Below are 18,790 nucleotides of genomic sequence, written 5' to 3'. Positions count from 1 at the left end.
ATGATTATTATTATATTAGCGCTGTAATATGTAAATTTAATCGCATCACATCACTTACATTGTAACGCATGGATAAATAAAGATCTTTTCCAAAGCTATTTACTGCAGACTTTCACTGACTCCACATAAACATCAACATAGGATAATAAGCACTTTGGCCCCCTGCCAAGAGTGCATCAGTTTATTATCTTTCGAATCGTTTACTTTACAATTTTTATTACTCAGTGAACATCATTGCACGTGGTTTCAATTTACAAACACAAAGAATTCATTTAACAAGTTTGTAAATGGCTGTATGAGTAATAAAGTGTGGGTTCGTTGCTCATTGGGTGCAAAAACTCTTTTATGACTTTTTGATAAATTATCTATCATGTGTGATAGCTGTATTGTATGACTGTATATACATATCTGTGAGATCTCTTAATACAAGTGAACTGAAGTCATTACTGTTTGTGATAGGTTATACTGTTGTGAATTTATCAATTCAAATATTTGTCCAGTTTCAATGTACTATTTGAAATCAAATATTGATATGTTTGAGAGGTCCCCAAACACAAATATGCGGTAACAGTCGATATGGTGAACACATCACGAAGCCCTTGTTTGTTAGTTAAGGAACTTAAGGGACGTTAGAGACAACGAAGAATAGATTGAATATTTGTTATAAAACGTGTATAATATATGAATTGCATTTCATTTTCATCATTTGTCACAATATTACTAAATAATCAAGAACTAGCTATGTTGCCTTTAACAGGATTTTAATAAGTCCTCTGCATAAACTGTTCCAGTCTCAGTGACATATTCCCTCCCTGTGCTTCAGTTGACAACAATTTGACTTTAAGCTAGTTCATAAAGGGACGATTTGATTAATGTGCCTGCGTAATTATTATAATGAGCATTACATTTCATGCTGGAAGGACACGCATTTAAGTATTTGAATACTTAGAAGTTAGGGCATACCATGCTTTTGTATATTTAAGGAAGACAGGCAACATGCCTATACCTGTATGTTTTCTAAATTGTAATACAAAAGCATTTGTATAAATGAGTAAAACAATAACTCATTTCCTAAAAGGAAAGATTGATAGATTTTGCGAAGTTGTTAAACAACCTTTTTTCTCTATGTTCGTCCGTGGATTTTTCAATTACCACACTATGACTTCAACATTTAAAGCGAGATGAATATTTGTTCTATATTCACTAATGACACTGACAATAGATTGGTAACTTTAGTGAACTACTCATGTCTCTATACCATTCCTATTGATAACGATCCTTTGGGCTTCTAGTAAAATTCTATCATGAAAAATATCTTAAGTACCTACATCTAGTGACATTTAACAGTACCTTGAACCATGTTGGAAGAAAATATTCCTTAAGTCAGTGATTGTTTTGATCCAGAAACTGATTGATTTCTCAGCGGGATACATGATCGGGCTACATGGAAAATAATTGCCCACTCCCACACCTATCAGGAGCTAGTATTTTTATGTAAGGTGATATAAACATCCTTGTACCAGTAGGACAGTCAAAGAGCCGCGTAATACTTTGATTGTGACGATTCCTGTGCATATATCTCTTATTATAGTGAGATCCTTCAATATAATGCAAGACTTGTTTGGAGACGGAAAAAGAAGAGACTTGTTAAAGAAGGAAAGATGCACTCTTTTAAACCATTTCAGAAAATTAAAGGATAAAGACTCACTTGCTAAGTACACTGATTCGAAAAATAAGTATAAAGCTATTTGCAGAAAAAAGAAACAAAATTTCATGGATAGAAGCAGAGAAAAACTAGAAGAAAGCATCAGCTCATCAAAACAGTTTCGGACGACCTCGAAAAACATCAGCAAAAAGAAGGAAACTAAAAGTAACATAGAAATGCATGAGTGGTTTAATTACTTCAAAAATCTTTTCAGCGGTGATGATTCCACAAATAACTTCCAGTTGAACTCTTTTGATAATGATGAAACCAATTTTGCAACGGAAATATTAGATTTCCCAATCTCAAAAGAAGAAATTAAATCTGTTATTCAAAATCTGAAAAACTTGAAAAGCCCGGGATTTGATAAACTTATAACAGAATTCTTTAAATACTCTCTTGATAATACCCTGTCGTATTTGGAAATATTATTCAATACAATAATGGAAACCTCTTACTTTCCAAAAGGTTGGACACTTGGAACTATCGTTCCAATTCACAAAAAATATATATATATTATCAACCACTGATAATATGTTTATTCTCCACGCTCTTATAGATAGGTATATTCAACGTAAACGTGGAAAATTGTATGCTATATTTGTAGATTTTTCGAAAGCATTCGATTCAGTCTGTAGAGATAAGTTATGGTATCTATTTAATTCACATGGTGTCAGTAATAAAATGGGTAAATTGTTATCTGGTATTTATAAGGAAGTTAAATCATGTGTTAAACAAAACGGCATGTATTCAGATTCTTTTATATGTCATACTGGTGTACGCCAAGGATATGTATTAAGCCCTTTTTAGTTCTGTTTTTTTTTATTAATGAGCTTGCAGCCCAAATCAAAAGAAATTATGATGATGGTATACAATTACACCCTGAACTTATAAAAATATTTTATGATACTATTTGCAGATGAAATAATCATGTTCTCGAGTACTGTAAAAGGTTTACAAACTTTGACAAAACAGCTAGAATTGTACTGTGATACGTGGAAACTTAATGTTAATCTAGATAAGACAAACATTGTTTTATTTAGCAAAGGAAATACGCTGTCAAAAAACGAAAAGTGGTACCTTCGGGGACAATTACTCCAAACTGAAACCTCATATAAATATCTTGGTGTAATATTTTCAAATAAATCATAATGGAACCGACATATATGTAATGCAGCAATCCAAGCTAAAAAGATGCTATTCGGCATTTTACAAACGTTTGAACATTTTAGCGAGTGTGCTTATAAATCTTTCTTCAAAATCTTTGACACAAAAATAGCTCCTATTCTTTCCTATGGTTCAGAAATATGGGGTTTTGCAGAGGCTAAAGAAATTGAATCCGTACATTTATACGCATGCAAAAGATTTCTTGGTGTTAAACATAGTACGTCTAACGTAATGGTTTATGGTGAATGTGGTCGTATGCCCTTGTATATATATCACTACTTAAAAATCATAAGATACTGGTTAAAATTACTAAAAATGCCAGTAAGTAGATTGCCAAAAAAATGTTATAATATGATGCTATTGTATGAAAAGAATGGAGATCAAAATTGGGCGTACAATGTTAAATGTCTACTGTATAAATGTGGGTATGGTTACATCTGGGAAAACCAATGTTTCTTAGAGAATCAGGCCATGTTCATATCGAAAATAAGGCAGACGCTTTTTGACATGTACTTTCAAACATGGAGATCTACTGTAGATGTTTCTGGCAAATGCGAATATTATAGATATTTTAAAATGCAAATATGCGCAGAAAAATATTTAACTGATGTAAATATAAGAAAATGCAGAATATCATTAACGCAATTTAGATGCAGCTCACACAGGTTAATGGTTGAAGTTGGCAGGCACAACAAAATACCCAAATGTTTAAGATTATGTAAACAATGTTCTTTAAATGTTGTCGAAGATGAATTTCATTTTCTACTTGTATGTTGTAAATATGGTAATTTAAGGAAAAAATATACTATGTACATCCAAATAAATACAAGTTTATCTCTTTAATTTCACATGTGAGCAAAACGGCTATACAAAATCTCTCTCCCTTTATATATCATGCCATGTTATTAAGAAATGAATCCTTGTAACATTCCTAACCTCTTCCACATTGCCATGTATTCTGTACTATGGGCCTGTGGCCTTACAGTTATATGTGAATAAACTGATTGTAGAGACGGTGATGAAATTAGTGTCTATGGCCTACAGCACATATCATCTACTTGTGTTTAGGGTCACATTGACTACATTGACTACAACAGACAAAGTTACACGACGAAACTGGTGTTTAGGGTCACATTGAAAACAGCAGACAAAGTGACACTGACGAAACTGGTGTTTAGGGTCACATTGAAAACAACAGACAAAGTGACACTGAAGAAACTGGTGTTTAGGGTCACATTGAAAACATCAGACAAAGTGACACTGACGAAACTGGTGTTAAGGGCCTCATTGACTACAACAGACAAAGTGACACTGACGAAACTGGTGTTTAGGGTCACACTGACAACAGTAGACAAAGTAGGTGTGGGGAGCCAGATAGACTAGTCATGTTATGTTTGAGTTGTAGGCGTGGGAAACCAAATAGACTAGCCATGTTATGTTTGAGTTGTAGGCGTGGGGTGCCAGGTAGACTAATCGTGTTATGCTTCAGTTGTAGGCGTGGGGAGCCAGAGAGACGAGTCGTGTTATGTTTCAGCTGTAGGTGTGGGGAGCCAAATAAACTAGTCATGTTATGTTTGAGTTGTAGGCGTGGGGAGCCAGAGAGACGAGTCGTGTTATGTTTCAGTTGTAGCCGTGGGGAGCCAGAAAGACGAGTCGTGTTATGTTTCAGATGTAGGCGTGGGGAGCCAGAGAGACGAGTGGTGTTATGTTTGAGTTGTAGGCGTGGGGAGCCAGAGAGACGAGTGGTGTTATGTTTCAGTTGTAGGCGTGGGGAGACGGGAGACGAGTCGTGTTATGTTTCAGCTGTAGGCGTGGGGAGCCAAAAAGACTAGTCATGTTATGTTTGAGTTGTAAGCGTGGGGAGCCAGAGAGACGAGTCGTGTTATGTTTCAGTTGTAGGCGTGGGGAGACAGGGAGACGAGTGGTGTTTTGTTTCAGTTAAAGGTGTTGGGAGCCAGGGAGACGAGTCGTGTTGTGTTTCAGTTGAAGGCGTGGGGGTAGGATCAGTTGGACACGTAGGTGATTGTGTGTGTAACAAAGCCTCCTTCTGAGTATTGTTTGGGAAGGTGTCTTTCCCAGCCATGTCTGTTGTGTGCTTGATATCAGAACCATCGATTTATCCGAATAGAGAGCACATTTCTCTTCATGAGGATACATAATTGAATCAATACCGTTCACATACATTGCTTATGCACACACATTCGTACGCACACGCGCGCACACACACACACACACACACACACACACACACACACACACACACACACACACACACACACACACACACACACACACACGCATACACACACGCATACACGCACGTGCACACAGAGGTACAGTATAGTCAGCCTTTGGTCTTGATCGATGTTCACACTGCACATCATTTGATTTTTGAAGACCCGACGACACTGGTAATGTGTTTCTGCTATAATGTTTCACCTTACAATGTTAGGCGTGGCTGAAAAGTTCTAACTTTAACTATGATGGACGTGGTGGCCTTGCTTGGGTATAATGTTTCAACAAATACTGTGCCAAATCTGGTGAAAACGTAGGGGTTTCAATGAGAGCAAAGCCAAAGTCAAGCAATACAGCCATGGCAACAGCGCAGGTGCCTTTTGTCAGTTTTTCATGACATTTAGCGTTAATATTCTCACGCAGCTGATCAGCATAACATTGGTCATTAATGGTCTGACCTTTCGGGGGGCAGTTCACGAGTAGGATTCATTTGGGATTCCAGAAAACTGAGGCTGTCTATGGGCGGCCATTCTGTTGAAAAATACAAACTTGACATAAAGGACAGAAGTTGGCAATAAGAGTCAAATGTTACTTATTTACACACGAACAATGAACTCAAAATACAAAACAAATAGCCAAAGAAAAGTCGTCCTATGTAAATAACGAACAGTGTACTTAAGAACTTAGATTTGTACATAAGTAACATGGTCAAGGAAAGGTTACGTGATCCTTATGAATTTCCAGCGGTTGCTTAAAACCCCTGAGCCTAACTATAAAGGATGTATAGTACGCCTTTACAGTTTGCGTGTATTATGTACAGATTCCGAGGACTCGATCTGTTCACTGTCGTAGGATACCCTTACTTTACTTTTGTGAACGATTTGAGGTTGTACAATACTTCCCTCGGTTTGATCAACTCGCACGTAAATCCGTGTACTCGTGACGTTTGAGAAAATGTTCGAGGCCTGCCCTAATGCCCTTCAGATGGTTCGTACTGTGAACTGTGACATTTACGTGACGAAATGAAACAAACTGTAAAGCAAATTATTTAGTTCATTTTGTATAATTTCTTCAATTTGCCTTTGGGGGCACGAGTGGCCAAGTCAGCTGAGGCGCCGCGATTCGCTGTGCAGAGTTGCGTCCCTTGGGCACGCCAGAAACCTATGATTGTGGGTTCGAATCCCGGTTCGCCCCAATTATGTTTCTAGGTTTGTCAGCACCATACCGGTGCTCGTGGGTTTCACCGAAGTGGTAAACGTCTGAGACCTGCATCACTCCGGGCTTTCCTCCCACATTAAGCTGACACGCCGCGATATAACTGGAATAATGTTAAAAGCGGCGTTAAACCCAACTCATTCACGCACTTAATTTGCCTTTTGCCATTTTCACTCTGTAGGAACTTGTAAAAAGATTCATATCATTATTCGTGAGTAAGTGCAGTTTTCACCATCCACTTTGCCAAGAGCACTAGCTTGCATATTTGTCGTGTACTCAACCATGTTTCTTCACAAACAAGGTAGACATACGTTCAGTTTGTTTTTATAACTTTATTTACTGGATGTCTTGAATGGTGATATGTCGGTACCAGTACAAAAGCTTTTAAATTTAATATGTCATCTTCTGGATCTACTTTGAAGATAAACACCATGTAGTGTGCGTTGTATTAATCAGTCAATCTTTAATCTATATCATAAGTAAAAGGTAATGATATGTATATACACATTACTGAAAAAGGCATCTTTGATATAAACAATTACTCTTTAAAACTGAACATGCACATTAGGTCAGCATTGGCAGCAATAGCTCATAAAATATATACACACTGGTCGTTTTAGTTGTATAGAATGGTGAGTAAACTCAATCTGCGTTGGGTTTTTTTTTAACTCAGTAAAAGAACACCAGTTTATGGGAGTATACCAAGCTGTGTTCAATTATATGGAACCATTTTAGCACCGCAGTATTCTGGAAACACATTACCGTCTTAATACCCTAATTTATATACTCCTTTATTGTTATTTTTTCAGTTCATTAGATGAGTAATCACTGCATACTTAAACACAGCATATATCGGAATAAATATGAGATACACATACATTAATAATATACATATTACAATCATAAAACAGGAACAATATAAATAGACGTAAAGCTGCCAAGAACGTGACAATTTTCCCCTATACTGTATAAGTTCCTTCCTTACCATAACGTGGCGATTTTATTCCTCCGTGTTTTTTAACCACCCTTTTATAGAAATCTCTCGTCGTGATTAAACTCATACACAATACTAACAGTCTCTATCAAGGTTAAACGTAGGTTTAATATTTATCATATCATTTTTGTCCAAACATAATTTCCGACAATGAAACATGTCATTAATACATAAAAAGATAATTTATTTGCACAGTAGTCTTTAGTGAGATGACATTTATACATGACACTTTATACAGCTTTGGCCTATTTCAACAGCTACACTGCCGCTATAGCGCCCTGCATTTTGTACATTTAGAGAGGGCTCTGCTATTTTCTATCGAGACGTAAAATATACGGTAATTCTTTCGAAACATGAAATTCTCTTCGCTAACTTCTTGTGAGAGATGTTGTTTTTCACTTACGATTCTGCCCATATCGACCCAAACGTATCAACCCATTGCTTGCACATACACATTTAAAAGTCAAACGACAAAGATCGATATGAAATGTATGCATCACTCATTATTACGGCAGTAAAGCGGGCAGCATGTCACTGTGAGATAGTTCCGAAAGGTATTGGATATAGCTTACGGATACTCCAGTGAACCTTCATGATAGCAGATGACGTATACTTTGGTGTGCTGATATGGCATTATGATAAGGGAGGTGTTAACATGTGCATGAAATATGTATATTACACCTATACAAAATTCCGGAAATATAAAAGCAACTTCAGTAGTAGTTCCTAATAATAACAGTTATAGAAGTACATTTGTCCTGACACGTCCACCAATGTGTTGAACCAGTGCCTATGCGTTATGGTAATGGAAATGCCTGCATTATCCATGTATCAGGCCTCTTAAGACGAAAGCAGAAAAGTCCCGATGCGTGTTGATGTCCGTCCACTGTCCATTAAACATCCATCATTGTCATCAGTCTGTGCATCCTGCGTCAAGCGCGCATGTCTGTGAGCATGTGTCTTCATAAGCAAGGTTCCACTGTACCATCTGAAATATATCATACATAAATGGTATGACATATGATCAGCTGCGGGGTTCAAGTAAAAATGAAACCTAGTGAGTGAATAGGTTGACGATGCCTCAGCTATCGTGCAGCTATTCACTACATAGATACAAAAATTCGTGAGTCTTTCGTTGAACAAAAACAGGGCGTTACACTTTAGTCACCAATATGGACACTGTTGATATCACTATGAAACAGACAGTAGCTAGTGCAGCTTACCTTCTACATGTTTGCAGTAGTAGTCTGATGGTATGTTTGTGCAAGGTAAGATGGCCTGTGAAATGTTGAAATACACCTGCTGTCCACTGCCACAATCACCAGGGGTCTTCACACCATTTACACACCAGTAGTACTGAGTGCAGTTGCCAGGGTAGGTGCTCTCTCTGGCGATGTAGGCGTAAGTGCTGCAGTCACACTTGGAAGGAGGAGCTGTAAAATCACCAGGAAAGCTGCCATGACGGAACAGTTGCTCTACACCCTTTTACCACATCTATTTCCCTACCTTCACTATGGATGGACGTAGGAAGCCAAATCGGAAAGATTCCATGGTCCCTAGCCTGTCGTACAGACCCTGATACAAATATATCAAATACAGCCGATGCAAGTCTATAAAATTTGGCAAGCCTAGATTACTGAAGTATCATAGAGAGTTTCTTTTTATTATATTTTTTATTAAGATAATTGAATAACTGTTTTTTCTGTACGATATGTTCATTTCAGAGACAAGATGTTAGTCTGCATGGTCCCCTACTATACAAGGTACCATACGCTTTCAGGCAAATGTGTATACTTTGAGTGAGTGAGTGAGTATGGTTGTACGCCGCTTTTAGCAATATTCCAGCAATATCACGGCGGGGGACACCGGAAATGGGCTTCACACATTGTACCCATGTCGGGAATCGAACCCGGGTCTTCGGCGTGACGAGCGAACTCTTTAACCACTAAGCTACCCGACCGCCCCGTGTATACTTTGAAGAAAAATATGACAGATACAATCAAAATTATTGGTGTGATTTAAACGGCAGTTTCTGAGAAGTGTATATAAAGACAACGCAAAAAACGCTGTGTTCTGAAACCCGCGATCGAACAGGAAACAAGCATGACACATATTTATACCTACTTTCCTCAAAACTTTAAGGAGTTGTTATGTAACCAAAGATATATGCAGTTTTAGCTACATCAATTAAATACATGAACATAGTTTGTTGGAGGGTAGCGGTGTCATCTCCTTTCCTCAGCCTGGTCTTGTTAGTTGTAATTATTTCCACTTTGTAATGACTTGTGTTAGTTTAAACTGCACGTACATAATTATTCGCATACAAAATGATAATATAGAGAGGTTAGCACCGTTAATGATATGTCACATTTCGAAAGAGAAATTTTAATTAGTCACTGCATACAATATTTTCTACGTGTCGTCAAAGCACATGTTAGTATTAAACAATACACATAGAAATGAGAAAATAAACAATATTATCGCACACTTGTCCATTTACTTATTTTCAGATGGTTTGTATTAAAACATAAATGCACAGCTATACCTGACGTCGTGACGTCTGCTGGATCTATTTAACGAAAGACAATTCTATGTTGAACGACGTTTGCTGTGTTCTTAAACAATATTAACGTGTACACTTGTATTATGAGAACTGAATATTATGATTTCATATCACTAGATTGCTACCGAATGTGTGTCACAGGTCTTGAACAAGTTTCAACTTCAATGAAACTGAGACAACTAAACGTCATTCTTACCCCTTGTAGTGACTGTTGCATTTGCATTTTAGTTTAAACTGCACGTACTCTATAACAAATTACTCGCATACAAAAAGTTAATAGAGACAGGTTAGCACCGTCGATTGTATGTCACATTTCGAAAAAGAAACTTAAATTAGTCACTGCATTTATACATACAATAGTTTCTAACTGTCGTCAAATTACATGTTAGTATGTAACAATACACGTTGCAATGAGAAAAAATACATCACAATTACACATATGTTCATTTATGACTTGTTCGCGGATGGTTTGTGTTAAAACATTAATGCACAGCACAATTAAGGCATGCTATACCTGACGTGGTGAACTCTGCTGGATCTATTTAAGAAAAGACAAAACAATGTTGACCGACGTTAGCTGCGTTTCTAAATTAATATATATATGTATATTTGTTTTATCAGAACTGAATATTATCATTTCAGATCACTAGACTGCCACTGACTTGTATGTCACAGTTCTTCGCAATGAAACTGAGACAAATAAACATCATTCTTACCCCTGGTAGTGACTGTTGCATTTCCAGTTGTATTACCATCACCAGCTGAAAGGACAGATACAATCCAAATTATTGGTGTGATTTAAACGGCAGTTTATAAGTAGTGTATATAAAGACAACGCAAAAAGCATTGTGTTCTGAAACCCGCGATCGAACAGGAAACAAGCATGAAAGATATTTATTGTACGTTTACCACTCAAATTCGAGTTATTAAGATATTTTAAGAAATGCAAGACTTCGGGATGATAAAAGTCATACTCACAGGATGGGGTTCTTTTCTGTTCACAAAATGAAAGGGCATAATCACTGGTACAGGCCATAGCTTGTGTCGCATTAGCGATGAAATAGGAACTTCCTGGACATGTTCTGTTAATGGGAGCTCCGTTTACGCACCAATAATAATCCTTGCAGTGGCTTGGGTGAGTGTATTCACGAGGTATGTTGTCGCCAGTTGCTCTGCTGTTGCAGGAGAATGGATCTGGAGCAAACAACTGACATGGTACATCTACCTAGTTAACAAAACGACCGTGAAACATGCTCAATATGCTACTTACAAATTTGGTTTAATTTGTATGACATTCTACACTGTCACTTTTGCCAATGTGGATGCTGTCCGATATAGTTTACATACCCCTCAGTTCACAAATGAGTGATTGGCGTTGTGTATCATGTCTATGCATATATGTTATAACGTTCCTCATATCTGTAATATTTGTTGAGGCGCATGAAAACATTAAATCGATTTGGTTGCAAAAAAACTCAAACAGAAACAAGTTGACGACACCTTACTGACAAACATATGAAAATCACAAGGTTGATGACGTCATGGCTTTGTGATGTTTTGTGATGCGTTGTGATTCATAGTGCCTAGTAGTAGCTAATTTCTTAAGCATAGACACATATTAGGAGATCAGATTAGGTTTTGACATGACTAAGAAATCCACCTTTGATAGACATTTGATAGAGTAATGAATAAAAATGTTAACAGAAATAATTGAAATAACATGAATCATTCTTATATTGGTTGTATTGAAACAAATATGTGTTTTCATTTATATTACCTGTCGTAGTGGTTTCAGCTGGCGCTAATCCAAACAAAGAAAACGTCGTGATAAGCATGTTTTGACAAAAGAAAACATACTAAATTCTTATCGTATCTTTGATAACTATATGGACAAAGTTACATTAACAAAATGTATACAAGTATTCGATGATTGAGTGCTCTACTCTTTTATAGTTTTAATCGCCGGACGTTATAGTACATTGTATACACATAACGTCTTGGTCACTGTGTCAGACATTACTTGGCAACACCGACATTACAAACAAGAGTGAACCAGGAAAACACATCGCCCCTCCAACGTCATCCAAAACATTGCTAAGAAAAGTAAACTGAATATAATCAGGTTAAGAAGACAATTGCTTGTGCATGTTGGTCGTTTGGTGAATATTGGATTATACAGTTTAGAGGAATAACAAAATCAAAAGAAACCTGGTTCTTACCCACTGTCGTTCCTGTCTCATTTCCATTCACAGTTTCATTCGCAGCTGAAAAGTCAAATTTAGGTTGGGTATGACACATTTAGGGTATAGACCTTGTACAGTCTTGATTATTGAAAATACGGCACATTCACTGAGAGCTGAAATACCAGAATATATTCAAAACAATGTTTCAGAGATAATCCGACTAAAACCAAATATTCATAGATAAAATTAAACCTAAATCGTGATGATGAGAAGGTATAGAGCAGAATACACGATATACATACCCAGAATTCAAGGATTAGGGTTACCTTTCAGAGCACAATATGAAAGTGCGTAATCCTCGGTACAGTCCAAAGTGGGTGTGGCATTCCCGATGAAATAGGAACTTCCCTGACATGTTCTGTTCGTGGGAGCTCCGTTTACACACCAATAATACTCCTTGCAGTGGATTGGGTAAGTGTATTCACGAGGTATGTTGTCGCCAGTTGCTCTGCCTTCACAGGAGAATGAACCTTGGTGAAAGAGTTACATCTATGTAGTGACTTGCTGTATACATCGATCACCTTTATATGTCAGCCACAAATCTTTTACTTTTACTTGGTATGGCAGCAGATTTCACAGAGTCTAATATGCAAATAAATATTGTTGTGAAATGTCGCAGAATGTATTTTTGAAGATACAAAATTACATACAATTTATACAAACGGATCTTCCCGTTGTAACTAATCGTTTGCGTCTAGTACATTCATGTCATTACACACAGCCATTACACTAACACTTTCATTGCCAGTCAGCGTCGATCCTTGATACCAGAGCCTGTTTCTCTCAGAACCGGTGCCTCTGTATAGAAATCAACATTGTTCCACTTGTCGGGTTTACACCCAAGAGCACGAATATAGGCGCCTAATATAACGGCGTTCAAAACGGCGTTAAACGCAACTCGCTCAATCCTCCACTACGGTTTAAGTTCTTGCTTCAGTGGAACCCGTAGCAAATAATTACTATTGAATGTATTTAAATAAGAAACGTAATCGATCAAGAATGAAGTGTGGTTATCATAAACGTATACTATGATCAGATTTCAGCAACCTCAAGGTAACAGGGATATGGAGTTTGGAATACTGGACAATGAAACAACACACAACACATTTTAAAGTTGTTTCCAATGATTTGATAATGGAATATGTGTGCACAAACGTTCATAACAATCGATCTGAATTCTTTTCAGTTGTTGTCTGGTGTTGTCTTGAAAAGTATAAAATAATGCAGTTTCGAAATATGTATATAGTGTCAGTACTCTGGAATATCGTTGATGAAACAGGTTACATATGAGGTATAGCTATTACAATAACCTATTGGAATGCGCCTGTTCACATCACATGGAACTCATTAACATACATATGTATGAGTGTTACACAATCATAATGTGGCTAACGATTTTATTAATCATTCATATCATGGAAATATGACCTTGGACTTTATCAACATTATTTTCCAGAACTGGTGTTACCTATTAGTGCACAGTATCACAGAGCACAGTCATCGGTACAGTCCAAAGTTGGTGTGGCATTCAGATAATTTGAAAAATTAAAAATGAATCCCCATTGTATACCCCATAAAGTGTTTAGTAGTATTGCTTTTAGGATAAGTAAATAGATGAGTATATCTTCATCTCTCAAGTTTTATATCATTGAAAAAGATGAGCTTCTGTACCTTATGTGCCTTGTTTTTTTTGTATAACGGGTATGTTTTGTTTACTCGCGAGTCATAACGTTCTGTTGTGAAGACTTCTATACCTGTTGGGCCCTCACTAGGTCCTGACACACACACATCGTTCTGCAGATCAATGCAATGGCCCTTGGGGCATCTCCCGATGTACACTACATTAGAGACACATTCAATCCAGAGTTGACAAGTGTAGGGATGCTCAAACTTTCCAGTCTTGTTCACGCACGTGTCCGCTGAAAAATCGAATTCATAAATACATAATTTATACTTACAACACACATAATCGTTTTGACAGTTGAGAATATGATTGCAATGTTGCAGATAAATATTGAAATACAGTGTCTATATAATGTATTCGAGTATGTTAAATTGGTCAATATTAATTTTCAACAACTTACATGGAATAACATAAACATCCCCACAGGCTGTTGTAGCATTTGCTTCTTCTTTGACGTTACAGCAGACGCTGGAGGCATTCCACGCCATGCTGAAGCCATAGTAAAACTGGGAGGTTGCTTCCAGGGCACACACGTCAGTCTGGTTCTCGGCCACAGACTCCTCTGTGAAGAAGTTCAGTCTGTCTAGTGTCGTACCATTGGCCAGTGTAGCACTCCAGTACACGTCAGCTGGAGGGATACCCTGTCTGTAGGAGCACACAAACAGTGACGTCTCCTTCCATCTGGCCTCAACGATCTCAAACGGCAAGGTCAAGGTCGGCTTCCCTGAATGAACTTTTATAAAAGAAGCCATAAGTTGTTTCATTGAGCCACTACCAACTTAACATGTGTGTACATACAATAGAATTATATAATAACTGCTGTTACATATATCGAGTTTTAGTGGCATCTTCTTTAATATCCAATATATGTTTATTGCATACTGCTGTAATTGAGGTAAAACTGACAAGTTTTGACTACTTACCAAGAACTGTTAAATTAGCCGGCGTTGTGAGATTCCCCTCTTCACCCACTACACGACATTCATATTCCCCAGAGTCTGTGCAACGTGGGTCACTTATCATGTACGTGAACTCAGTCCTGTCCTCGCTGATGTCTGGAGACTGACCCAGGAGAGCGTTATTCTTGAGGAAGTGCACACTGCTGAATGTGTAGTTCCTATCCATATGACAAAGCAGAACCACGTCCCCGCCTTCTTGGTGGACACTGACATCGTCCATGGTCAACGTCGGTGGAGGAAGTGATGTTGTTGGAAGGACGGTGGATGAGGCGTCGTATGATGTTGGGGAAGGATATATCGACGCAGATGTGTAGTCGGACATAACAGGACTTGTCATGAAACTTAAATCTGTGTTTGATGCATCAAGGCTTGCTGATTCGACAGCTGAACCAGTGCTAATGACCACAGAACTTGATGTTTGGACAACAATATCCGGGCTTGATGTTTGGAGAACTACATCTGGACTTGATGTTTGGACAACTACATCCGGGCTTGATGTTTGGATAACTATATCCGGGCTTGATGTTTGGACAACTACATCCGGGCTTGATGTTTGGACAACTACATCCGGGCTTGATGTTTGGATTCCTACATCCGGGCTTGATGTTAGGACAAGTACATCCGGGCTTGATGTTTGGAAAACTACATCCGGGCTTGATGTTTGGACAACTACATCCGGGCTTGATGTTTTGAGAACTACATCCGGGCTTGATGTTTGATGAACTACATCCGGGCTTGATGTTTGGACAACTACATCCCGGCTTGATGTTTGGACAACTACATCCGGGCTTGATGTTTGGACAACTACATCCGGGCTTGATGTTTGGACAACTACATCCGGGCTTGATGTTAGGGGAACTACATCCGGGCTTGATGTTTGGACAACTACACCTGGGCTTGATGTTTGGACAACTTCATCCGGGCTTGATGTTTGGACAAGTACATCTGGACTTGATGTTTGGACAACTACATCTGGACTTGATGTTTGGACAGTAACATCCGGGCTTGATGTTTGGACAACTACATCCGGGCTTGATGTTTGGACAACTACATCCGGGCTTGATGTTTGGACAACTGTATCCGGGCTTGATGTTTGGACAACTACATCTGGGCTTGATGTTTCATGAACTACATCTGGGCTTGATGTTTGGACAACTACATCCGGGCTTGATGTTTGGACAACTACATCTGGGCTTGATGTTTGGACAACTACATCCGGGCTTGATGTTTCGACAACTACATCCGGGCTTGATGTTTGGACAACTACATCCGGGCTTGATGTTTGGACAACTTCATCCGGGCTTGATGTTTGGACAACTACATCCGGGCTTGATGTTTGGACAACTACATTCGGGCTTGATGTTTGGACAACTTCATCCAGGCTTGATGTTTGGACAACTATATCCGGGCTTGATGTTTGGACAAGTACATCCGGACTTGATGTTTCGACAACTACATCCGGGCTTGATGTTTGGACAGCAACATCCGGGCTTGATGTTTGGACAACTACATCCGGGCTTGATGTTTGGACAACTACATCCGGGCTTGATGTTTGGACAACTGTATCCGGGCTTGATGTTTGGAGAACTACATCTGGGCTTGATGTTTCATGAACTACATCTGGGCTTGATGTTTGGACAACTACACCTGGGCTTGATGTTTGGACAACTACATCCGGGCTTGATGTTTGGACAACTTCATCCGGGCTTGATGTTTGGACAACTACATCCGGGCTTGATGTTTGGACAACTACATCCGGACTTGATGTTTGGACAACTACATCCGGGCTTGATGTTTGGACAGCAACATCCGGGCTTGATGTTTGGACAGCAACATCCGGGCTTGATGTTTGGACAACTACATCCGGGCTTGATGTTTGGACAACTACATCCGGGCTTGATGTTTGGACAACTACATCCGGGCTTGATGTTTGGACAACTACATCCGGGCTTGATGTTTGAACAACTAAATCTGGGCTTGATGTTTGGATTTCTACATCCGGGCTTGAAGTTTGGAGAACTACATCCGGGCTTGATGTTTGGAGAACTACATCCGGACTTGATGCTTGGACAACTACATCCGGGCTTGATGTTTGAATTTCTACATCCGGACTTGATGTTTGGACAACTACATCCGGGCTTGATGTTTGTACAACTACATCCGGGCTTGATGTTTGGATTTCTACATCCGGGCTTGATGTTTGGACAACTACATCCGGGCTTGAAGTTTGGACAACTACATCCGGGCTTGATGTTTGGAAAACTACATCTTCGCTTGATGTTTGGACTTCAACATCCGGGCTTGATGTTTGGGCAACTACATCCGGGCTTGATGTTTGGACTTCAAAATCCGGGCTTGATGTTTTGAGAACTACATCCGGGCTTGATGTTTGGACAACTACATCTGGGCTTGATGTTTGGAGAACTGCATCCGGGTTTGATGTTTGGACTTCAACATCCCGGCTTGATGTTTGGACAACTACATCCGGGCTTGATGTTTTGATTTCTTGATCCGGGCTTGATGTTTGGACTTCTAAATCCGGGCTTGAAGTTTGAGTATTTTCGGCCACTGTAAATTAACGTATTTGAACAGTGCTTAATGTGAGTTCGACCAAATGTTGAAATGGTCTTCTGGATTTATATAACATGTATAAAAAATAAGACTAGTATAAATAGGATCATTTGCAGAATTGCGGAACACTGAGTTGAACTTAATATGCTTTGAACTCCTTTTCAGTTATGATAGTTCAGATGATGATAAGATAATTGCTGTAAACAGTACACTGTAGAATGTGCCAGAAGCAGTATTCCCACATAGGTTGCATGTGCTCCTGGCACATTCTACAGTGTACTATTCCTGCTGGATCACAGTATTTGCCAAGCGTAAATGTCCAGTAGCATTCACAGTAATATAAAGATAGGTTAAGTTGACTTATAGCCCCGCTATTATAATTTTGACTCACCGTGACGACAATGCTGATTTCATTATCGAAACTATATTTAATTCAGATTTAAACTAAGACGTCATACTCCAAGTGTAAACTAGTAAGCGTAAGATATCCTAAATTAGTGAAGTTAAGGTCTCTCGAAACATCATATACTACATCATCTACAAAGCGTCTGCCCGGATCGGTGGTTCGATCAACTGGCTTCTTCATTCTAAAATACTTTTAAATATTTGTACTTGTACTTGTACTATGCCTGGCGCTCGGCATTAAGATATAGCGTAAGAACTGATCAGCTCGGAGTCAGTATATAGCATGTCTGAGAGGGATATCCATGTTAAACTGCAGCTTGATATAACAGTGCAAGAGCACTATAAAACCGATATAAGTTTGGACTGTTACAATGTAACAGATACACAGACGTCAATGCACGTGGCTATTTAAGCGGAATAATCTTGAAAGCGATGTTAAACTCCATTTCACCTCAGACCCCAGGAGACCAAATTCGATTTTAGCTGAATATATTATCATTATTATTAATAGTTTTTACAAATCAAAACTTGTTAAGCACTAGGCTTGGGTCAACTTTCTTCTCTATGCATTCATGTCAGGGGAACGCTTTGTCATCAACCTGTCTTACCGAGCTTTACTGCGGGGTTTTCCTGACTCGTCTCGTCTACAGTGGCAACAACAACTGTCACAGACTCTGAAGCGATGACGTAGATAGATACTCTCGTAGTTGAGGATGAGGATGTGGATGAGGGGGGTTTGAAGATGTTTGTCACTGCAACCTGCACAGGAGCTGAGTTTTGGGCAGTGAAGTAGAAAAGAGCCACGATGACGACAGAGCCGTTTCTGCAATACATATTAAGTCAGTGTGAAGGCAGTATGTACAACAGCACGCATTTTGAACAATGCCGAGATATTCATGTGTTGTATGTTTCCTGTTACCAGAGAACATTTGCACGAAATCTATTTGTAAAAATATGTTGTTTGGTTTCGGTATGGTACCGGTCTTTACCGTTATTGTGTCATATACCGTTGTGGATAAGCGCTTAGCAGCGGACACATGTAACGCCAAATG

The 18,790-nt window shown here is 38.7% G+C and overlaps 1 protein-coding gene across 2 annotated transcripts in view; it reads right to left on the bottom strand.

The window, feature by feature from the left end:
• Positions 1–6,672: 6,672 nt before the first annotated feature.
• Positions 6,673–18,790, bottom strand: part of LOC139447245 (paternally-expressed gene 3 protein-like) — a 48,830-nt gene continuing 36,712 nt past the window's right edge. For both annotated transcript variants that reach the window (XM_071228511.1, XM_071228510.1), the window contains 11 exons: positions 18,347–18,561; positions 14,727–17,330; positions 14,204–14,536; positions 13,874–14,038; positions 12,386–12,589; positions 12,096–12,140; positions 11,654–11,677; positions 10,855–11,070; positions 10,593–10,637; positions 8,537–8,746; positions 6,673–8,301 (listed from right to left, as the gene is read on the bottom strand). In XM_071228511.1, coding sequence (XP_071084612.1) covers positions 8,276–8,301; positions 8,537–8,746; positions 10,593–10,637; positions 10,855–11,070; positions 11,654–11,677; positions 12,096–12,140; positions 12,386–12,589; positions 13,874–14,038; positions 14,204–14,536; positions 14,727–17,330; positions 18,347–18,561 — 4,087 coding nt within the window. In that variant the 3' untranslated portion in view covers positions 6,673–8,275. The remainder of the gene's footprint in view (positions 8,302–8,536; positions 8,747–10,592; positions 10,638–10,854; positions 11,071–11,653; positions 11,678–12,095; positions 12,141–12,385; positions 12,590–13,873; positions 14,039–14,203; positions 14,537–14,726; positions 17,331–18,346; positions 18,562–18,790) is intronic.

Source organism: Haliotis cracherodii, unplaced genomic scaffold (genome assembly GCF_022045235.1).
Source record: "Haliotis cracherodii isolate W230 unplaced genomic scaffold, xgHalCrac1.p SCAF_7, whole genome shotgun sequence".
Classification (NCBI taxonomy): Eukaryota; Metazoa; Mollusca; class Gastropoda; order Lepetellida; family Haliotidae; genus Haliotis; species Haliotis cracherodii.
The sequence above is the reverse complement of the archived record's forward strand: the minus strand, read 5'-3'. Positions and strand labels throughout refer to the sequence as shown.